Source organism: Rhinatrema bivittatum, chromosome 2 (assembly GCF_901001135.1).
Source record: "Rhinatrema bivittatum chromosome 2, aRhiBiv1.1, whole genome shotgun sequence".
NCBI lineage: Eukaryota > Metazoa > Chordata > Amphibia > Gymnophiona > Rhinatrematidae > Rhinatrema > Rhinatrema bivittatum.
In genome coordinates, this window is record NC_042616.1 from 34,771,130 (window position 1) to 34,795,508 (window position 24,379).

A 24,379-nucleotide genomic window follows, 5' to 3' on the forward strand; every position below is an offset into this window, starting at 1 on the left:
ACTCAGGTCAGCAGGACAAAACCTGCTGGAAGTGCCATCAGTAAAAAATGCTACACTAAATGTGACCAGAAACCGAGCTTTCTCAGTGGTAGGACCTACGCTCTGGAACGCTTTGCCGAACCCCCTAAAGCAAATACCAAGCACAAAGGAGTTTAAAAAAGCACTGAAAACTCATCTATTCCAATTAGCTTTTAAAGATATGGGAACCCCTTAGTCTGGAGTTACAATATCAGACGGGCACTGTTTATTTAGCGCCTTTTTATTAACGTTTTAAGTTAATTACTTTCATATGATTTTCTGTTCTTTGAATTTTTATAAAATAGTCGCCAACTTTCTTTCTTATACCATTATAAGTTATATTATTGATAATTACTCCCATTGTATTTTTATTCTTACCTTATTATATTCTTGTTTTATCTTTGTTTTATTTTTGGTTTATTTATTTATTATTATTTTATTATACTCCTATCTTATGTTATTATTGTAAACCGCTTTGAACAGTAATATTACTGGAAAAACGGCATAGAAATGTGTTAAATAAATAAATAAAGGTTTTGGATTTTGTGGCTCCGACTAAGTTAGCTAATAATTTGCCCGTTATTGCCAAAGCGAAACAATTGTTCACCCCGCTGCAAATGATGTTGTGCTCGTAAATGAAGGGCCGTGTTTAATTGATTAGGTATGCTATAATACTGGGTCATATTACTTGAGATAGGTGTCTGCCATAAGTCAGTTTTAGCTCTTCCCAGTTCGGTTTCCAGTGCTAGAATTGCCTTGTCCAGTTCCTTTTTCCGATTACTAAGATAGGAAATAATATGCTCTTATAAGACTGCTTTCCCGGTCTCCCAGAAAAGCTGAGGTTCTGCTCTATGCTGTTGATTATTATTAGCAAAAATCTGTCCATTGTTTCCAAAGATACTCCTGAATTTAAGGTCATCCCTAAGAAAACTAGGGAATCTCCAGATTCGAGTTACTTCTCGATCAGTTTTAGAGGACAAGAGTAAAGAGACTGGAGCATGATCAGATATGACCTGTGTTTCTATATTAGTTCGCACTACATCTAGGAATGCAGATTGAGATATTAATATATAATCAATTCGAGATAATGATAGATGTGCGCGTGAAACATGGGTATAATCCCGCTCCTCCGGATGAAGGGATCGCCAAATATCCACTAGACCAAGGTATTTACAAATAAAATGAATGCCTCGATCCTGTCTTGTTCCCGTCTCGTACTAAGGATTGCTGGTTTCTTATCCAAAGAGGGATCATGGACACAGTTAAAGACTCCCATAAGATAAAGTGTTCCATACAAATGACTGAGGATAGTACTGCAGAGATTGACAAAAAAAAGTATGGGAATATTCATTGGGCCTGGAGCCCCATTCCAAACCCCTGTCAATATGATGTAACGTCCCTCAGGATCCCTTACACTTTTGATTTTCTGAAAAGCCATGGTTTTATTAATGAGTATGGCCACCCCTGCCTTTTGGCCACAAGCCGCGGAGTATTCACAAAGTCCCTCCAAATCCCGTTTCAGCTTGTCACTCTTCAATGCCGTAAGGTGTGTTCCCTGAAGCCCCACTATACCAGGCTGCAACTTCTTGAGATGGGATAGGATTTTTTTTTCCTTTTAATAGGCGAACCTAGGCCATTGACATTCCAAGTTATTAAATGAGCCAGATTATGTAAAATTTATGGTACTAGATTTTTCCTTTGATTGAACCTTATCAGGGAAGGAATGAGGCTCCCAGCCTAGCCTCACCCCCAGGAAAAACAGCGTGCGAGTATAAGCCCACGTTGTGTATACTCTCCATATGCCTACGCGAGTGCATGATCGCAACCAGGCCGATCTTTGCATCTGATCTATAAAATGCGTCCTTATGATCTGAAAGCTATAGGTAAGTAGTAGAAAGACATTCCACACATATACTAGTACATAGAGAAGTTGGCCCCTGTTGCCCCTTCCCCCTTTTCCTTCTTCCCCCCCCCCCCCCCCCCCCCCAAATCAGTAAACTATTTCTTCCATAACCAAGTCCTCATAGCTTGAGGTTTAGGAGTCTCGGGAATGATGTGTAAAGGCCATGCTCTTCTCCAGAGCTTCATAAAAGTTTGCCTGACCCGTCAAACATCCAAATCGATATGCCAATACACCTGGGGCTTAGTCTTTATATCTATCCTGCCGGATGTTGTTGTCAAAACTTGTTGCTAGATAATGCAGTCGTTGTATCCTGCCATTGCTTACCGGCCAGACATATGGAGGTAAGGACGATAACGGCTTTGGACGATATCCACCGGGAGTTTCACCCTTTTTGAATCTTGGCAAGGCGTGACTGTGCTATCCGGGGTTTACTGCTGTACTGTCCAACTAGCTAGTGTCGATCACGAAATCCAGCAGACAGTACCGGATAAATGTCTGTATTCCATGGCTATCCGGACCGCACATGATGTCTGGAAGTTCGCAATACAGATCCTATCCCGGAATACAATTAACCGCCTCGGGCCAGTGTGAAGGCATATAGGCAGATTTCCTACGCGAAGCATCTCAGGTCTTTAATGCCCAGCCGTCTCATCAGCTAAGAAACTCTGTATCCCCGTCACCTAATAAACCGCTAGGATCCCAAGGAAGAGTCGGGGGACGGATCCCCCCTTCCTCGTCTTCCTACACCTGCGCTCACCTTTGTAATCCAAATCCCATATAATTGGGTGAGCGGGTAAAACATATCCACTTGGCAGAGAACGCACCTTCAGATTCCAAAAATTCAGTACTTTATACTATCCGAGGAAAAATGAGATTGCAAACATTATCACTCTGTGTGTACCTGCGTTATTTATTTATTTTAAACAAACTGCAAAGAGATTTCATTCTCAGGTCAGGAGATTAAAGAAGAGAAACATCTGCTCTGATTTACTACTGGCAAAATTGTAAAAACGCCTGTCGCCGGTTTAACAGAACCTACCGGTTCCCTCTCACAACGGTGCAAGATATGTTAATCAGCTAGTAGTCCAGAAGTGGAACGAATAGATATCGCTGTTGCTGCTGATTTATGATATAATGACCAACTCATTTTCCTGGTTTAGCATTTTAAAGCTGATTCACAAAACCGGCCGCTGCTTCCTGCGTTTCAAAGACGGGCACCTGATCTTTGTGCCAGACGCGAAGCTTCGCCGGGAATTGCAAGGAGAACTTAATCTGTTTCTCATGCAGCTTAGAGCTTCTGAGACATGGACCGAATAATCCTGAAACAGACTGATCTCGTAAGTCTCAGAATGGAGCCAAATCTTTTGTTTGTGTTGGTAATTTAAAAATTTAGCGAAGGCGGGGGCGTGGCCTGATACCAATGTGAGCGGACGTGCGGCGACTCGGCTCCTCTCCCCACGGACTCTACAACCCCTAATTTCAGCTATTTTTTGCTCGTTTTTGGCCGTAAATTGCCTCCTTACCGTTCGTTTACACAGCGGTGAGTCCGGCTATGGCTAATAAAAGAAAACCCACGGATCTTCGCCAGTTCTCGTACAGCAAAACGGCCCTGGAGGGGGAACAAGATGGCGCCGCTGGAGAGAGCCCGGAGCGGGCCGACCTAGAGGACGCTGGCGAAGCTATTATCGTGCCGGATAACTCAGAGGGGCCAGACGCAGCCCCCCTCCTTACTAGGGAGGAGGCTCGGCGCTGGTTCAGCGAACTTCGCAGCGATTTGAAACAATACAAGGCGGACATTATGGCCTCTGTGGCGGATCTTAGAGAGGACTTAGCAGTCATGGGCAATCGCGTTGATGACGCAGAAAACAGGATCGACGCCCATGGGGACGCGATAAATACGCTGGTGACTCGTCAAGATGCAACAAATACAGATATTAAAGCATTGCAGGACAAAATCGAGGACATGGACAATAGAAGTAGGAGGAATAATCTAAGAATCAGAGGGGTTCCTGAGTCCTCTGAATTCACTGACGCTAAACAAGTGGCTGTGCAAGTGTGCAGTTTTCTCCTACAAAATGGTGGTGAGGACGGCTCTACAGGGGAGGAGGCACCACTAACAGTGAGTCTGGAACGAGCACATCGTGCCCTGGGCCCCCGCAGGGATAATTTCCCTAGGGACATAGTGCTGTGCCTCACCAGTTTCCCAGTGAAGGAACGCATATATGCTAGGGCCCGCCAGTTGAAATCCATTCTATGGCAAAATCATCAGATTTCTATTTTCCAAGATCTGGCGCCCTCCACGTTAAAAAAACGCTATGAACTGCGAGAGGTCACCGCGGCCCTGCGGGCCAAAGACATTCGGTACCGGTGGACATATCCCTTTGGTCTTATGTTTCAACACCAAGGGGTCTCTCATAGGATCACGTCCGTGGCCGAGGCTGGGGAAGTTCTCGCCAAGGCTCAAATCCCGGTTTCTCTCTCCAGTACGCCGGCGGTGGCCGCAGCTCCACTCCGGGATCAGACACCTCGATGGGAAAGAGCCGGCAAAGGAGGGAAGAGGCTTCGCCGCCAGCCTGAAGACAACAGGCCACAAGCGCAGGGCCAGGGCTGATATCCAGACAGCGCTTAGCTCCCCTTACTTTAGCCGGGATGGCCCGGTTTGATCTTGGCTTACAAGACGGGTCTGATTGCTTTCCAGGGCAATTACCTGGTTTTCAGGATTTCTCCTTAGTTTGATTGGATGTAGTTTTGGTGTTATATTACTGTTTATGGTTTACATGCACTTACTATGTTATATAACTTGTTGCATAGGGGGTTTTACATACATGTTTTCTCTCTCTGATGTTCATGGGGTCCGTGGGGGGGGGGGGGAAGGGGGTTGAAGTCGGATGTGCTTGTCTCGGATTGGGCAGCCACGTGCTCCCTGGCGAGCATTATCCCACAGCGAGTCTGGGGATACCGTAGGACTTCAGGGGATGGGGACTGACCAATTGGGGGTAACTGGGGAAGAGGACATATGGAAGTCTTACACCACATTATATTATGGGGATTATGGCCACCATGGGACCGGGAACCACGGGTATACTCGCATATGGGAGGGAGAGTGTATCTGGCATCTCTTTCTGATTAACCATGGCGTCTAAATTGTTGTCCCTTAATGTTAAGGGCCTTAACACTCCCAGAAAGCGTCTCTTGCTCAAGAGGGAGCTTCAGCGGCAATCCGCAGGGATTGTTTTCGTTCAAGAAACGCATGTCCGAAAGCATCATGAGCGCCTTCTCCAATTCCAACAGTATCCCACTTCTTATTGGGCAGCCAGTACAGCAGCACATAAATATGCTGGAGTTGGAATCCTGATTTCCTCTTCCTGCATTCATGAGCTGCTCTCCGTTGTGAGTGACCCTAATGGTAGATATCTATTGCTTAAAATCAAACAAGATAAGCGTATTTGTACATTATTAAATGTTTATTTTCCCAATAGTAATCAGGTGCCGTTTATAGATCACCTGCATACCCTCTTGCAGACACATGCGGAGGGGGATTTGATAGTAGGTGGCGATTTTAATTTTGTTCTGGATCCTGTTAGGGACTCTAGTTCGGGCAAGACAACTCAGTCAGCCACACGACAAGCCTGGCGGAGCCTTATGGAAGCCTGGTGTCTAGTTGATATCTGGAGGGAGAGACATTTACATTCGAGATCTTACACGTTCTACTCCTGCCCACATCACTCATATACACGCATTGATTATGTTTTCATCTCCACCACCATGCAAAACAGGGTCCAGAAGGCCGATATAGACCCCATTACTTGGTCTGACCATGCGCCAGTTTGGCTACTGTACGGTATGGGAGATGCGGGTGCGGGTCATCGGCCGTGGCGACTCAATGATACCCTCCTTAAAGATCCTTCTTTTGTCTCTATTGTTGACAAGCATTTACGGGATTTTTTTATTGAAAATCAGACGGAGGGTATGTCACCATTGACGGTATGGGAATGCTCTAAGGCGGTCATACGGGGGGTCTGTATCTCCAGGGCGGCCTACTGTAATAGGGAGCGAGAGGCCCGCAGAACCCAACTGCTTTTAGATCTCACTTCTCTCACCCAGCGGCATAGCAGATCCCACTCGGAGAAATTGTACCAGAAGATAACTGCCGTGCGTGGCCAATTACGGTCCCTCGAGGACGCGGCTATTAGCCATCACTTAACCATTTTGAAACAAAACCATTTTGAGGGAGGTAACAAGGCGGGCAAATACTTAGCTCGTCAATTGAGGGTCGCCCAAGCCCAAACGGTGGTTGCTAAAGTTACCAATGCTGGTGGTACGCTGGTCACCTCTTCAGAAGAGATCCGGCATGCTTTCACTGATTTTTACGCGCATTTATATGCCCAGGGTGGTAGTGCCCCCGTAGAGGCCATACAGGCTTATTTGGAGACTACTGACTTGCCCCATCTGTCCTCCCTCCAGCAACAGTTGTTGGACAAGCCCATCACTCAGATGGAAGTTGAGGCGGCTATCAAAAAAATGAAACCTGGGAAAGCCCCGGGGCTGGATGGCTTTACGGGGTTATATTATAAAAAATTCACTTCCACGTTAGCCAGTCCCCTCACGCAAGCGTTTAACTCTCTACTGGACGGCTCAAAGTTCACCCTTGACGCTAATACTGCGGGGATAACCGTGCTCGCCAAACCGGGTCGTGATCCCACACAATGCAGTTCCTATAGGCCTATATCTTTGATTAATTTAGATTTAAAGGTATTGGCTAGGGTTTTAGCTGCACGGCTGAATGGGGTGCTTCCAGAACTCATTCATAATGATCAAGTGGGCTTCATACCCGGCCGCTTGGCCGCAGATAATGTCCGCCGTATCGTGGATATTATCGATTTAGTGCACCATGAAGGCTTGCCGGCGATACTTTTAGCATTGGACGCCGAAAAGGCGTTTGACCTGGTGAGGTGGGAGTTCCTATTCCAGGTGCTTCATAAAATTGGATTTGGGGATTCTTTTATCTCCTGGGTTCGCCAGATGTATGACCGCCCTCGTGCTAGGGTTAAGGTTAATGGTGGGTATGGTCCCTCGTTTGAGATCCAGAGGGGAACTAGACAGGGGTGTCCTTTGTCCCCACTTTTATTTGCCTTATTTTTGGAACCCCTGGCGCAAAGTATTAGACATTCAGATACTGTTCAAGGGGTGGTGAAGGGACACACTCAGTTTAAAATATCTCTTTTCGCGGATGATATCCTTTTTACCCTTACTGATCCCGGCAGGTCCCTTCGGGGGGTGATGGAGGAGCTGGGACGCTTTACGGCTCTCTCCGGTATGAAAATTAATTTTGATAAGTCCGAAATACTCAACCTCACCCTCCCTGTCCCTGATGCCACTGCACTGCAGGCGGATTTTCCATTTAAATGGGCCTCTAACTCACTTAAGTATTTGGGGGTACGGCTGGGGGCCCGCACTGACTCCTTGTATGATCTAAACTATAAACCTCTTGCGGATACCATCCAGGCAGATTTAGACAAATGGGCGGAGCTTAGTCACTCCTGGTTGGGCAGGCTGGCCATCGTCAAAATGAATGTCCTTCCCCGTTTTCTGTATTTTTTCACCACTATACCTCTTTTTCTACCAGCCAAATTACTTAAAAATTGGCAACAGATGTTGGGTTACTTTATTTGGAGACGGCGTCCTCCTAGGATTGCTCGAGTTATGCTATTTCAGCCTAAAATTAGAGGTGGCCTACAATTCCCGAACCTGATGTGGTACTATGGTGCGGCGCAATTGCGGGCACTAGTGGCGTTTCATGGTACTAGGGATGTGCCCCAGTGGGTCCATTTGGAACAAGCTTTACTGGGGTCCTTCCCTATTTCTGCTCTCCCATGGCAGCCCCGTTCCTCATGGGGGGGGATAGTTTACGAACCCTTTGCCTTACGCACCACTTTGCGCCTCTGGAGGATGTGGGGGCCATTGTTGGTGGGCAGGGAGCACTTCTCTATGATGACTCATGTATTCTCTAATCTTATTTTGCCTCTTCGGGATTGCTCCAAGGCTCATCAGCAGTGGTTTCAGGCTGGTGTGCGTACTTTGGGGCATGTTTATAAGCAGGATGCTGTGGTAACACAGGACTATTTACGTCAAGCTCATGCTTTGGATCCTCTTGACTTTCTCCTCTATGCAAAGGTATCTCATTTTTTGAGAAAGGGGGTGCGAGAGGGATCTATCCGGACTAGAGGTACTCTCTTTGACACAATGTGCAAAAATGCGTCCTCCATAAGGGGAGTGATCTCCAAAATTTACGCTCTTATCAATGGCAGAAAATTGGACCGGGTAAGGCACCGGACTTTGTGGGAATTGGACTTTAATCAGACTTTGGACGACGAGGAGTGGGAACAGATTTACACCTCCGCCTATAAGTGCTCGATCTCCACAGGTCTACAGGAAAATTGCTACAAAATGATTTATAGGTGGCATTTTACTCCGGTTGCGCTACACAAATTTGCTCCTGACATACCTGACACTTGCTGGCGTGGGTGCCTGGATAAAGGCACTTACTTCCATATCTGGTGGACATGTCATAAGATTCGCAAGTGCTGGGGAGCGGTGCTTGATTGGGTGGCTCAGCTCATCAATGTGCGCCTTCCTGTTGAACCCTGGCATGCTCTATTGGGCGCTCCGCTTCCGGATGTCCCCCCTTCTACTCATCGGCTAGTACTACAAGTGTTTATTGCCACGAGATCCGAAATTGCGCTTCACTGGAAACGGGTGGACGCTCCATCGTTGGCTACCATCCAGCAGCGTCTGTACTCCTATTATCAGTTGTATCGTCTCACGGCTCTCCATCAGGACCGTCTTCTACACTTCCGGAAAATTTGGGACCCTTATACTCGCTGGTTGGAGCAGTTGGGTGACTCCGGGACATAAGTGGTGCGTTTCTGAGCTATTACATGGGGTCCTCCGTATGGGGGCCCAGGACACTCAGGTGCTTGGGTCAAGCTGCCTGGTTCATTACGGGTTAATTTTCAGTTCCATGAAGGTCTCCTTTGGTGGTCTCTTGTAAATATGCTTTCTGGTGACACCATTAATCCATTATCTTCTCTTTTTGTACCCTTGGCTGTGAGCCCTTCTTCCACATATTTCTGTTACTCTGATTTCTATGTTCCTTTTTTTTTGGTGTTACAGTGGTGTATTACATCCTCTATAATATGCTTTTTGCGGAATTGGTCAGGGGGGTGGGGGGTATGGGGGGGCGAGGGGTTGTGATGTTGGGGTATATCATGGAGCCAATTGATGTTTTTTCTTTCTGTTCCACTGTTACTGGAGGTTTGACCCACATTATGTTTTTCATTTTGCTCACCATGTATTATGTTTCCTACCTGGTACTGCTTTTTCATGGTTCCTAATAAAAATCGTTTAAATATAAAAAAAAAAAAAAATTTAGCGAAGGCAAGCCTCGGCTTTTGCAGGGTTGCTCTTTTTATGCCGTTTCGGTGTGCTTGCTTTATAGTGACGCAACCTTTTAAATCGGGAAGATTCAATGCATCAGGTAACCAGGCTTCCAAAAGGGTTCCCAGCTCTCTATCCTCCAAAGTCTCGGGGAAACCCTAGAAACCGGATATTAGAGCGCCTTTCCCTGTTCTCCAAATCATCTAGTTGTCACGGAGCTCCCCTATGATTTTATCATGCGCCGCCATTTTACCTGCGTTAGCGAGGGAGTCATCTTCTAAGAGGTGAGTACGGCCTTCTGCATGCTTAAGTCACGGGATAAACTCTGCCAAAGATGCTTTAACCTCCATAATTTGAGATGTTATATTAGCCAATTTTTTGTCCAAGGCAGCGTGTATTACCTCTTTGATATCCGCTATGGTAGCAACTGCTGCCCGACTCCCTTTATTTGATTCGGTATCAGGCGCCATTTTGGGGTCTGGTCCGCGCGTTTTTTCTTTTTCCTTCCTTTGGTGGCCGTCACCGGAGAAGTGCGCTGCATGTAGGTCTCTATGGACATATGCCCTTAGAGATGGGGGTGCTCAAATTAGCTACCATTTCACGAGATGAGCAGGATTTCTGGTGATTGGTAGAGCTGGCCCTCAGAGCCTAGGAAAATCCGTCTCACCAGGCTCACCAAATCACATGACTCCTATTTTAGATTTTTATATTTCCGCTTTTCACGCTTTTTTTCAGCCCGCTGCTCTAACCACTCGGCTACTCCTCCACTCCATGCGGACGATGCAGTGGGTTATTTCTTTTGATTCATTTGAAGGGACTGGTAAGTGAAACAATCAGCCCCTACCTAGGATGTTAACTTTTTTTTTTGCTGAGCTCAGTGTTTCCCAGTTGGTTGTATATATCAGTGTAGTCAGCGAGTCAGCTTTACTCCATCTCCCTCTGCTGGTAGGTGTGCACAATGCACTGGTGTAGATTGGCCAGCCTTCCTTAGAGGACAGGAAATCATCAGGTAGGTAGTAATTTCTCCTTTGTTTTTGTATTTCATAACATAGAGCCTTTATAGCTAAGTTAACGCATTCTGAGCCCTGTAATAAGTGCCAGGCTGCAGGGGGAACGCTGGACCCTGGTTTCTGGGCCTGTAAAATTATTCAGAGGTTCTGGCATAAGGTATCATTCTATATGACATGAATTGTGGGCTCTACTGAGATTGTTTTGTTTGATCCTTGTAGTCTCTCTCATAGGAATAAATATATTAAACTATGGTTGAAAAAAAGACTTCTTACTTGGGAAAAAAGGAGCATTTTACATTCTTGCAGAAACTCTCCTCCTCCTGGTTTCACCTATTGCAGGAATGCACTAAACAATCTTTGTTGTTATGTAGAAAATTGTTGCGTCCCTGGCTGCTCGATGCCCTCCTAACCACTGTGGCGACTCCTTCCGGGCCTGATGGATGGTTTGCTGCCGCAGTGTCTTCTTGCCGTCTTCCTCCAGTGTCCCCGGAGCGGCACGACGCTGTGGATCCACCATGTTCCTGATGACTTAGGGCGCGTGCTCCAAATAATGTACCAGCAAGGGCGCGAAACTCAGGGGCATCCCCCTGAACTGACGTCATCCGCTTCCAATATAAAAGGTCTCAGAAATTGCTAACGGATCGAGTTAGCAAGGATTTGGATTCGTCCAAGCTATTCTGCCTCCTCGGACTTTCCAGGGGTACCCGCTCCTCGGGGGCCTAGCTCTATTTTCTTTATTTCAGATTGCAGATAGGAACCAGTACTCGCCGCGAGGGCCTATGTTCCTGAATACACTGAAGATTCTCTACTGCCTGGAAGCTATCACAGATACAGACATTTGTGAGTTACTATCGCTCTCTCAGAGCTTTCCCTGGAACCAGGTACTCGCTCCTCGAGGCCTAACCCTTTCCAGCTACTGAGCTTCCTAAAGACCTTATGTGAGTTGTCATCCAGTTCTGGCTATGAACACAACATACCCTGTCTACTCACTATCTATAGTTCCTTTACAGCTCAGCAACCCTGGGATCGCAGTTCCAGGATCTGAGGGACTTCAGCCCTGCCGGGCATATCAGCTCACTACTGCCACCTCTGGTGGTTCTACTAACCTGTTTAATAAAAGAATTATCTGTGTCTGTCTCCATACTCAAGCCTAGCCGGTGGTCCCTCTCAGGATATCCTCCTGGGGGTGCTGTCATCTACCATCGGTCCAAGGATCCACCTATCTACACTCCTCTACAGCTGAGTGTCCTCTCCAAGCACTCCGCTGGTATCAGATGGCTACTCCTTCCCTACCAGGAGACTTCAGCAACAGTTAACAGTTTGTTAGTATTCCCTCTACAGGAGCTAAGCATATCAATTTACTACTTCTCCTTCCACAGGAGCAGATTCCTACAGATTGCTAACTCCGTACGGAGATTCATAACAGATTGCTAACTCCTTCCTCTTGAGGTGTCATTCACAACTAGCTTGCTTATTCCTCCCCTTCATAGGAGTTTAAACATAACAGATTGCTAGCTCCTCCCTCCAGAGGAGCTCGCATATAACAGATTGCTAACTCCTCCTCCCTCAGGAGTCGAAGCACAACAAAAATGAGCACTAAAGCAAACTCTTTCAAGAAGAAGAACAATTTTTTTTTGCATTATATGGATCTTATATTTGGACTCCTTACTGCACAAAGCGTGAAGCCACGTTTCTAATGATCTTTGACTGACTTAGGTTTTTGTATTCTTTTACCACTGCTTATATTCTTTTTATTATTGTATTGTTCATGCATGAAGGTGAACTTATGGGGTATTTTGCAGGCTGAATGTAGATGATGGAGTGGGAAGGGAGGGTTGGGAGTTAATGAATAATGACGGATAACTATCATTCTGTTCTTGCCATGGGATGTAAAGATCCAGACGTTACTGTGTCAAGTATAAAACATTTGTTGTCATTAAACTATTAATAAAACAGATTTAAAAATAAACAATAATAAATGTGATTCCTTTATATTAGACTAAATACATTTCTAGTCTAACTTTTGGAAGTTAATACCCACTACACACTGCTTAATTTTCTGTGCTTCTCTGTTTGAATGTCTTGTTAAAAAAAAATCCCCTCTAAAAATCCTACAACTACAAAAAAAAAAAACAAACCCAAATATTCCAGCTTCCCAAACTCTTCAGTGGTCTCGTTCTTCAGTCTCTGGAAAAGACGCAAAACAGGGACAAAGTATAACACAGGCAGCTGTCACCATCAGAGCCTTCTGCACTTGGTGACCGGACCCTCCACCAGGGCGCTAGTCTCAAAACTTTGAGGATCTGACTCCACTCCCAGGAGATCACTGCCTATCGTTGGGGGTGCGTGAGTGCTCGCTCTGTTTACAAGCTCTGAAGGGTTCGGCCCAGCTCTGTCTGATTATTTTTCCTTCCTCAGGGAATCCATGATGGCCTTCATTTCCCTGCACTTCACCAGCGTGAGGGCAGACGCGTCACAGCAGTGATTGAGCTGAGAGATAATGTCCAGTCCCTGCTTACAGCGGCTTCTGCTTCCTGTTACCCCTGCCCTGGGACTCTGCAGGGACCAGGGATCAGCTCTCTCCTGTTTATAAGGGACAGTATCTCTTTATTTTAGATTGAGATTTATTTTCATTGATAGTTCAAGGTGTTATATTCAGGTACTGTTGGTATTTCCCTGTCTGCAGGGAGCTCACAGTCTAAGGGGCCTATTTACTAAAGGTTTTCTCCTATTTTGTGGCTACGAGAACAATGCTTAGTAAATAGGATCCTCAATTTGTAGCGATTGTCTCAAAATTGCTTAAAATTGAAATTTAAAAAAATCCTTAAATATCGTGTTCCATTGGCCTTCCAGAGGCTGCAGCGGATCCAGTCGACTGGCGTCAGTTTCACAGAAAGAGAATCACTCCTGTTCTTAAGGAGCTTCTTAATCCATTTTAATTGCTTTCTTTGGAATGTTTGTTTATATTTGCAATTAAAAGTGCTTATCGGAGCTGTGACCTCTTGCTGTCTCCCTCCATGAAACATTCCCTAAGCGATATGCAACTTTCCACTGTGAGAACCTGGCACGCACCCCTGAAGCAAATCATTCTCAAAATGCAGATCTGCGTCAGGTTCAGATAGTGGAAAGTAGAATATCGCTTGGAGATAGCATGAAGTCACAGCTTAACTGCAAATATGACAAAAATTCCAAAGAAATTCATTAAAAATTGAGAAGTGCTTACTGTTCATTTTTGAAAGGAATTTCAGTTGAGGTCTATGAATGTAGTGAAGCACAGATTACATTTCCAATGAAGACCTCCATTAATATTCTGTAGTGAGTGCTGGACATCACAGGACTATTTAAATACAATATAAAAACAGGCCCATTCAATAAAGTCCGCGGGAGAGCCGGCGCTCCGAGGCGAGCGCCCGCTCTCCCGACGCGCACCCAGGCACCTCTCCTAGGCGGGCCATTATTTATTTAAATTAGGGCCCGCGCTAATAGGGAGGTGCCAGGGACACTAGCGCATCCCTAGCGCCTCCTTATTGGCAGAAGCTGCGGCTGTCGAACCCACGGACAGCCACGGGTTCGGAAAACAGACGCCGGCAAAGTTGAGTGTCCGTTTTTCAACCCGCGGACTGCGGGCAGATTTTTAATTTTTTTAAAATACGTTTTTTGTTTTTGTTTTTTTTAATTTTTGGGGCCTCCGACTTAATATTGCTATGAAAAAACTGCTTTTCTGAACACTTTCCCCGTGCCGTCTGAAATTAACTCCTGCCTTTGGCAGGCGTTAATTTCTGAGAGTAAAATATGCGTTTTGGCTGCACATTTTACTTTCTGTATCATGCGGGACTAATAGGCTCATCAACATGTATTTGCATGTTACGGGCGCTATTAGTTTTGGGGAGGGGGTTGGCCGTGAGCTTTCCACGCACTATTACCCCTTATAGTATAAGGGGTAATAATAAGAGTGTAAAAAACGCGTGACTAAATAGGGGCTAAATGGTGCGCTCGGCTGAGCGCACCGTTCTGTATCGGCCTTAGCTGTGGCGGCAGTGCAATCACCGTGGTGAGTCCACACAGGCAAGGCTGGAGACCAGGTTTGGCAGACAAGGCAGGCTGAAGAAAAGGCTGGGCAGGCAGGACAAGGCAGACAGGCAAGGCTTGGTACTGGATAGGACCTGGAACTAGATGAGGCAAGGCAACAACTGGACTCTGGTACAAGCAAGACTGGATACTGGAACAGATGGGACAAGACCAACAAGGCAGACTAGGGCAGGATTCAGACAAGGGAACAAGGAACATACAAGCCTGAAGGCAACAAGGCATTAGACAGAGTAGACGAGAGGGCCTCAAGGCAAGACAGAAGCAAAGCTGAAGGCCTGTAGGCCACAAGGTAAGGCAAGAACAAGGCTGAAGGCCCATAGGCCAAGGCAAGGTAGGAAGAAGGCAGAAGACCATAGGCCACAAGGCAAGACAAGAACAAGGGTCAGGTCATGGAGCCAGAAGTGATGCCATGAGAAGACAAGGCTACTGTAGCAAGACAGGTTTACATAGAGTTGTGACTTGGGTGTGGCAAGATCAGAAAGGAGGAGCTTTACAAGGCTGGAGGTGAGGCTTACTGAAGGCCTCTTCTGGTGGTGAGGTGTCATTGCAGCAGGAAGATAGGATAAGGCTGTGAAGCAGACGAAATCCCAACAAACATTCTGAGAATTTTATACAACTCCTCTAGATCCAGAGATGTGCTCTAGTTCATCCCAGAATACTGCAGAAAGGAGGTCATTCAGCTGCCTTACACCCCTGTACCCTCGGAGGTGTTAATGCTGGGAAAACCTTGACCATTGTCACTGGGAGTCTCCCTCACATCAAGTAATGTCTGTCCTTTATTTTCTTATCCAGAAATCGAGGAGTCCAAGAGAAGATATGAGGGGAGACATCCTGAGGGACCCACTAAACATCTGGAAGTGACTAAACCTATATCCGAGAAAGATGGAGCAGAAACCTGCCCATGTTGTGACTGGGGGACAAACTGCTGGAATCAGTGCAAGCCAGAGGAAAGGCTGAGAAATCCTGCAGGAGACTCCACTGAGAATGTGACTCCCTGTGCGCAAAGTACACAACACCTGAGAGAACAGGCTGCATTGAGACCCTTTTCAGGCAGTGAATATGCAAGTAAAGTAATATTAAAATGTCAAAATAACATTCATACAAGAGAGAAAACATTTCCATGGAGTGAATGTAATAAATGTTTCATTTATCCATTACAACTGAAAATGCAGCAGCAAATCCACTCAGGAGAAAAGCAATTTACATGTACTGACTATGATAATGGTTTCATTTGGAAATCAAAAATGAAAAGTCATCAAAGAATGTATACAGCAGAGAAACCATTCATGTGCCTGGAGTGTGATAAAAGTTTTAGTATGAAATCAGAACTGAATAGTCATGAAAAGATCCACTCAGGAGAGAAAGCATTTACATGCAGTGAGTGTGATAAAAGCTACAGCTGTAAATCAAGGCTGAAAAGGCATGAAATGATCCACACAGGAGAGAAACCATTTACATGCACCTGGTGTGATAAAAGCTTCAGTTTGAAAGAGGACATGAAGAAGCATGAAAGGATCCACACAGGAGAGAAACCATTTACATGCAGTGAGTGTGATAAAAACTACAGCTGTAAATCAAGACTGAAAAGGCATGAAAGGATCCACACAGGAGAGAAACCATTTACATGCAGCTTGTGTGATAAAAGCTTCAGTTTGAAAGAGGATATGAAAAGGCATGAAAAGATCCACACAGGAGAGAAACCATTTACATGCAGTGAGTGTGATAAAAGCTACAGCTGTAAATCAAGACTGAAAAGGCATGAAAGGATCCACACAGGAGAGAAACCATTTACATGCAGCTTGTGTGATAAAAGCTTCAGTTTGAAAGAGGACATGAAAAGGCATGAAAGGATCCACACAGGAGAGAAACCATTTACATGCACTGAGTGTGATAAAAGCTTCAGTTGGAAATCAGAACTGAGAAAGCATGAAAGGAGCCACACAGGAGAGAAACCATTTACATGCACCAGGTGTGATAAATGTTTCAGTTGGAAATCAGAACTGAGAAAGCATGAAAGGACCCATACAGGAGAGAAACCTTTTACATGTACTGAGTGTGATAAAAGCTACAGCTGTAAATCAAGCCTGAAAAGGCATGAGAGTATCCATACAGGAGAGAAACCATTTACATGCACAATGTGTGATAAAAGCTTTAGTTTGAAAGAGGATATGAAAAGGCACGAAAGGATCCACACAGGAGAGAAACCATTTACATGCACTGGGTGTGATAAAAGCTTCAGTTGGAAATCAGAACTGAGAAAGCATGAAAGGAGCCACCCTGGAGAGAAACCATTTACATGCACTGTGTGTGATAAAAGCTTCAGTTTGAAAGAGGATATAAAAAGGCATGAAAGGATCCACAGAAGACAGAATCTGACCACATGCACTGAGTGTGATAAAAGCTTTAGTTGGAAATCAGAACTGAGAAAACATGAAAGGAGCCACACTGGAGAGAAACCATTTGCATGCACTGAGTGTGATAAAAGCTTTACTTATAAATTAACACTGAAAAGGCATGAAATGATCCATACTGGAGAGAAACCATATATATGCACTGAATGTGATAAAAGATTTCGCTATAAACCAGAATTTATAAGGCATGAAAGGATCCATACAGGAGAGAGGCCATTTACATGCACTGAGTGTGATAAAAGTTTCATTTGGAAATCAGAACTGAAAAGGCATGAAAGAATCCACACAGGAGAGAAACCATTTACATGCACTGAGTGTGAGAAAAGCTTCAGCAGGAAATCAAAACTGAAAAGGCATGAAAAGATTCACACTGGGGAGAAACCATTTACATGCACTGAGTGTGAGAAAAGCTTCAGTAGGAAATCTCATTTGAAAAGGCATGAAAGGATCCACACAAGAGAGAATCAGTTGGAGAAAGTGTCTCTCACCAAGTTTTGCTGAGTATCTTCATGTGTTGATCCTGTTGCATAATATGTAAAACTAAATCTCAGCTAGGCGACTATTACTAGTGAAGTGTGATAAGAAACCAAAAAAAAAATTCATACTGGCTGCAGGTCACCCAGGATAAAAAGGTGCTCAGTATTAGTCTAAGCCCTAGGATTAATGCTGGTGGAAGCGATAGTGCTGAATCTTCAGGTGAAGGTAAAAACCCTGATGTTGTTGTAGGCCATGTTGATGCCGTTCATGGAGTCACTGCAGCAGCCGATAAACTACAGGTGCTAATGAAAAAAATTAAGAGGATTATCTACTGCTGTGTGGACCCCTGAAGACAGTAAGGGGATGAATTACTCCTATTTTTATGCCAGAAACCCCATTCTTACATCTATAGGGAAAGAGAGCTCACCAAAAAAATGGAAGAAAGAGCAATGATATCAACGGCAAAGTTGCATAAGGCAATCAATAAAAATCTTAGACCTTTATTTGGCCAGATCATAACACAGAAATACTTAAGTGGCAGCATCTTGAAAGAACTGAAGGATGAAGCTGGAAGAGAAGGAAATGTAGAGAGGAACATCCCAAGGGAGAAAAGAGCACAGCAGTAAAGGTACCAAAGACCAGAACAAAACAGGCCAGAAAGAAGAGAAAAAAGGAGGCACCCAAACAAAAAAGGACCACCGGAGCAGGGATGCCCGAGCAGCCAGATGGGGTGGGGAAGGCAACTGGTGGGGTATCCCTGGGGGATGTGGATAAGCTGTCAGGACAATTAAAGAATATCACAGTAAAGATACCAAAGACCAATGAATAAACAAGCCAGGAAGAAGAGTGGGTTGGAGAAGAACAAGGCAGCCAAACAACTAAGGACCATTATCTAGAGATTTAAGGATTAATATCTCTAACTTGCTGCACAATAAAAACAAAATCTTTTTGCAGTACAAGGTAAACATCCATGCTAGACGAACAGGCATCCACGAAATGCCAGGACCTAGCCCAATTCTTCCATAATAAAATAAAAACTATCATGACCCGCTTCCCCAACACTTCATCCCACTCTAATGCCCTCAAGACATCCCCCAATCCTCACTAAACTCATTTGAAACCTCCGAAATAGAATCCCTCCTGAAAAACATGAAACCCTCCTCTCACCCATCTGACACCATCCCTACAAAACTCCTCCTCTCTGTTCCCAACGCTATCGCCCAGCCACTAACACACATCATAAACCGATCCATCACACTGGGACACGTCCCCACTTCACTAAAACAAGCAATAGTTAAACCCATCCTAAAGAAACCAAAGCTCGACCCTACTGAACCGTCCAACTACTGCCCCATCTCCAACCTACCCTTCATATCTAAAATCCTTGAAAAAGTAGTCAACATACAACTCAGTGACTACTTAGAAAATAATAACATCCTACAACACTCACAGTTTGGCTTCCGTAAATACTTCAACACAGAAACCCTCCTCCTCTCCCTCACCGACCACCTTCTCAAAGGCCTAGACAAAGGTCAATCATTCATACTCGCACTATTAGACATATCCGCTGCGTTTGACATCATAAGTCATAAAATCTTACTTGACCGCCTTTCTGAAATTGGCATTGCAGGTACCCCATTGCAGTGGTTCACTTCTTACCTAAAAGACCGTCAATATAAAGTCAGACTAGGGAACCACGACTCCAACGCAATTAACCTTCCCCAAGGAATTCCCCAAGGCTCATCACTCTCCTCGACACTATTCAGCATATACCTCCTACCCCTCTGCCATCTCCTTTCAGAACTCGGCCTAACTCACTTCATCTATGCAGATGATGTACAAATCGTCATCCCAATCACAGACTCCCTATCCAATGCTATCAAAACCTTGGAAACAGCACTTACTGCCATTAACAACCTCCTCACCAGCCTCAATCTTGCACTCAACTCCTCAAAAACCAAATTCATGATTATCTCACCCCAGCACAACCCCCACACAACCAACCAAACCCACCCCCCCCCCCCCCCCATCGATCACCATCCCCCATCATGTAAGAAACCTTGGCGTCTTCATTGATGACCAACTCAGCCTCAAAAAATTCATCACTACCACTATCAAAGACTGTTACTTTAAACTACAAACCCTGAAAAAACTAAAACCTCTCCTCCACTTCAATGACTTCAGAACAGTGCTCCAAGCAACCGTATTTTCAAAGATCGACTATTGCAACTCACTCCTCCTTGGCCTTCCCAAAATCCACATCGCACCCCTCCAAATGCTCCAGAACTCAGTCGCTCGCATCCTCACCAACACCAGAAGGAACGAGCACATCACTCCAATCCTCAAGCAGTTACACTGGCTACCCATACTACAACGCATCCAATACAAAACCCTCAACATCATTCACAAAACCCTATGGGGCAGATTTTCAAAGGGATATGCGCGTAACCCCCGAACAGCTGCCCCTTCCACCCCCTGTGCGCCGCCGAGCCTATGTTGCATAGGCTCGGCGGCGCACGCAAGCCCCGGGACGGCGCATCATCGGGGGGGGCGTTCCAGGGGCGGGGCCGTGGGCGTGGTTCCAGCCCGGGGCGTTTCGGGGGTGTGGCCGAGGCCTCCGAAACTGCTCCCGGGCTGGGGAATCGCTCGTCGGCAGCTGGCTGGCCCGCGCGAGTTACGCCTGCCTCGGGCAGGTGGAACTTTTATAATAAAGGTAGGGGGGATTTAGATAGGGCTGGGGGGTGGGTTAGGGAGGGGAAGGGAGGGGGGCGCTGGAAAGAAGTTCTCTCCGAGGCCGCTCCGATTTCGGCACGGCCTCGGAGGGAACGGAGGCAGCCTGCGCGGCTCGGCGCGCAGGCTGCCGATTTTGCGCAGCCTTGCACGCGCCAACCCCGGATTTTAAAAGACACGCGCGTATCTATTAAAATCCAGCGTACTCTTCTTTGCGCCGGATGCGTGATCAAAAGTACGCGAGCGCGTGCTTTTTAAAAATCTGCCCCCATGTAACCAAAATATGCACTGGCTAAATGACACCTTTGTCCCCCGCAACACCAACAGACCAACCCGACCACGATACGCAGCAATCTTAAACACACCCTCGCCCAAACTGACCCACTACAGTTCCATCAAAGAACGAACCCTTTTCTTCGCAGGCCCCACCCTATCCTCTGACCTGCGACAAGAACTCAATCCACAAAAATTCAAACGGAAACTAAAAACCTGGCTTTTCATACAAGCTTTCACATGATCCGCTCATATCCCACCCACACATTTTCTCCCTCCCCCCTTTCCCTCTCCCTCTTTCCCCTTGCCATGCGAAATCACCCAACCCTTATATTTATTACACGTTTCCACCATGATACAGAAATGTGATCCATAAAGTTCGCATAGATTCCAAATCCTTCAAGCTGCAATCCTCCAGAAATGAGGTAATAATCGAATGCGTTTTTATATGTAGTTCACCCCTAATTTTCCTTTTTAATCCCCCTCCCTGGTTTTCCTCACCCCCTGTAGCTACCGTTCTCACTGTTTCAAGAAATCTTGGTTACACTGTAAAGCTTTTTTTTTTTTTTTGCTATAGTTACGTTTTAATGTAAACCGGTATGATGTGGTGTATTACGAATGTCGGTATATTAAAAACCTTAAACAAATAAATAACATATTACATGAGGGACATAAGCTCAGCGTATGTTCCCTAAAATCCAATACATACAATCAGGCTTATACAGGGGTAGATTTTAAAAAGTGTGTGCTCGCGCGTACTTTTGTTCGCGCAACCCTATGCATACAAGAGACGCTGGATTTTAAAAGATACGCACCTAGCCGCTCGTATCTTTTAAAATCCGGGGTCGGTGCGCGCAAGGGGGTGAACATTTGTGCACCTTGTGTGCGCTGCCCGTTCCCTCCGACCTTTCCCTCCCTTCCCCTACCTAACCCAGCCCCCAGCCCGATCCTTCCTAAGCCACCTAGTCTGGCTCTATTCCATGTATATTTGACCATTCAGTTATGATGTTAACCATGCATATATTACTACAATGTTATATTGTCACCTATATTGATAATTATGGATAGTCACCTTATGTTAAGGAGTTTTTATCTTGCTGTTGCACTGTACTTCTACTCTGTACTTGCATGATCCCCTCCCCTGTTTTTTATTCCCTGTTGTGATGTATTTTCAATCCTGCTGTTCATATGTGAACCGGTATGATGTCCCCACTAATACTGGTATAAAAAAGTCAACAAATAAATAAATCCTCCCCTACCTTGGTCTTCAAAGTTACACCTTCCCGCGCCAGCTCGCCAACCCCTGGCACAGGCCGCTGTGCTGGAGCACTCGGCCCCGCCCCCAGCCCCACCCATGTACCCCCGGCCGCCCATTTTTCAAGTCCCGGGACTTACACGCGTCCCGGAACATGCGCGGGCCGCTGAGCCTATGCAAGATAGGTTTGGCGCACGCAGGGTGATTTTGGGGTAGGTTTTCGGGGGTTACGTGCGTAACCCTTTGAAAATCTACCCCATACTGTTTCTATACACAAAGCATGATAAAGCAAGACGTTAAAAGAATTTTATCTTAAACTTGACCAAATACAATTACATCTCTGCATTTTATTCAGGTTTTAGGTTCTGATGAAATGAACAGATCAGCTTGACCTAAGTTATCATTGCAATTATCTACAAGCACAACACAATTTTTTATGATAAGAGAATCACACATCATTATATTTATTTTCTACCAATTAGAATTATCTTTTATCTTGTCCATGGAACCAAAAAGTCTACTTATGTACAAACTTGTACAAATTCATTTACATATTTTTCATTCCTATTGTAGCTTCTGTCTTAGTTCCACAGCAAGCATAGCATAAATCAGGAAAGAACAGTATAAGCTGAAGTGAATTATATTGCACTACATTGAACAGAGAGATACAATAAAGCTTTTTGACTTCCCCAGTGCTCCCTCTTGTACCATCTGTGCAATTCAGATCAAAATCTAGATAAATTATCACATATGTATAAACCACTTCTGGAAATCTTTTTCACATAATTTTGGGAAGTAAATTTTAAACATGTTTTACTTAGCCATAATTCTTGTTTTAAAAGTTAGATTGAATCTGCAGTAGTAATTACAAATAATACAATGATTTTAGTCATCTGCGCAATCTAATCTTGTTCCTAGGATTCCTTTAGTCTGTTTTCTGAGGAAAAAAATACCTTCTCAAAGCAGTCTTATTTTGTTTTCAAAAATATTTTCAATTCTGAAGAAAAATGAGGTACAATAAAAGATTGTATCTCTTTGCTGCCCTGTTAGTCTGTTTCTTCACCGCATGAAGATCCAGGTTTATTTTCCATAGCACTCAGATTGGCATATAGTGCAACATTTGGCTCCAAAACCACTTGTCATTCACCGTTTCTTAGGTTGATCCTAAGCATGCCTAACCTATGGAGCTATAGGTAGACTAGGAATCTTGCCTATCATGGAATGAGAGACACCCCTGTACAGAATCAGATAAGGCCTTGCACTTACTTGAGGCCTATTCATAGCATAATATTCCAGCACTGGATAGCTGTTTGCCAAGAGTTTGTATTTGGCAATGCAAAGTAATTATTGCAGAAATCAATTCTGAAGCAGATTTACGGCAAGAGATTGATTGATTACACAGGGACAAAGCATAAAATCAGAAAAAAAAACATTTATTTAGTTTATTTAAAATCTTTTCTATATCGTCGTTAAGTTATATACCATCACAACGGTTTACAAATAGGCACGTAAATTAAAGTTGGTAGATGTGTACAGTAGTACATTCTAATGAGTGCCAGTAAGGTACGGTTACATCATGTCATAATAAATCTCATTTGTTAAGTGAGGTAAATCTTGACCATATATATATATGTCAGTTACTTATTTACAGGTATAATTCTCATGCTCTGAATAATTTCAATAATTAAATGTGTTAAACAAAAATAAATATTTATCAAGACCATTTGGGAAACTTCCACTTTGAAACCAGACCAAAAGACATTTTGGGAATTCTATGTTTTGGGTATCAAAAATCTTAAATATATACCTGTATTTGAAATAGAAAATTGCAGCATGAATACATGAAACTATAAATCATTTGTAATTCTGAATCTTTAAATTTAAAAGAGTCTAAGAAATATTTCTGTATGTTTTACTCTCACTACAAACACTTAAGAAAAATTGGGGTGTAATGCATCCGGTATCATTGGGATATATCCTAATAATTTTAATTAAAGTATTTTAGCACTGAATATTTTATTATTATGACTGTTTAATTAAATAACTCTTATTTTAGTCTTTTCTTACGCATTACCATGCCACTACCCACTCCATCTGTTACACTTACTCTCACCTTCAAACAATTTACAGTAACCCTCTGTTCAAACAAACAAAACTCTTCCTAAAAGGAGAGCTCGTTCAATTCTTCTTCAGGATTTGAAGAGAAAACTAATCATCATAACAATGTCCTTCAAAAATATATGCGATCTATAATGGCCGTCAGGTGAACAAAGAAAGATAGATGCCTTGATCTTTTTCAAATGTTTATTAAAGTAGACATGTATTCATAAAAAACAGTTCCTATTAAAGTCCAATGGTGGGCAACTTTATCTGACTTCTCACAGGCAAGCATTTAGTGCGTGCGGCCGATTCCCCCACATTTACAGGGCTAGTGGTGGGAACAGCCAGGTGGCGCCCACTGATGACATCACAGTTTGGCTCGTATATAAGGCTGCTCCAGACACCCCTCCAGTGCCTTGGCAACAGGTCATCTCTTCAAGTGGGTGCTTGCCATTGCAGTCCTGGTTCCTGTCTTCTGCTCCTTGTCCCCTGCTTCTTCCGATTGTAATTCTGGCTTGACCCTTGGGCTGGACCTCATCTGCTTGTACTCTGCCCGCCTCGACCACTGCCTGGACCATGATTTTGCAAGTACACTGCTGTACTGGGTATAAAAATCAGTGATTATTTTGTCATAATTTACACAACACATAAATCTGAGAATAAGCAATAAAAGCAT

General features: G+C 44.5%; 2 protein-coding genes across 4 annotated transcripts in view; one reads left to right on the plus strand and one right to left on the minus strand.

Moving 5' to 3' along the window:
• LOC115083787 (oocyte zinc finger protein XlCOF6-like) overlaps window positions 1–24,379 on the minus strand; it is a 136,916-nt gene that overhangs the window by 56,115 nt on the left and 56,422 nt on the right. The window lies entirely within an intron of this gene.
• Window positions 15,253–17,399, plus strand: LOC115083788 (oocyte zinc finger protein XlCOF6-like). The gene has a single exon (XM_029587808.1). It carries the CDS (start codon window positions 15,624–15,626, stop codon window positions 17,367–17,369), a length of 1,746 nt encoding a protein of 581 aa, XP_029443668.1. The 5' UTR covers window positions 15,253–15,623; the 3' UTR covers window positions 17,370–17,399.

What these genes read in the sequence shown, in the direction of transcription:
- LOC115083788 (XM_029587808.1), top strand. Translation starts at nt 15,624, where the DNA reads ATGCAGCAGCAAATCCACTCAGGAGAAAAGCAATTTACATGTACTGAC.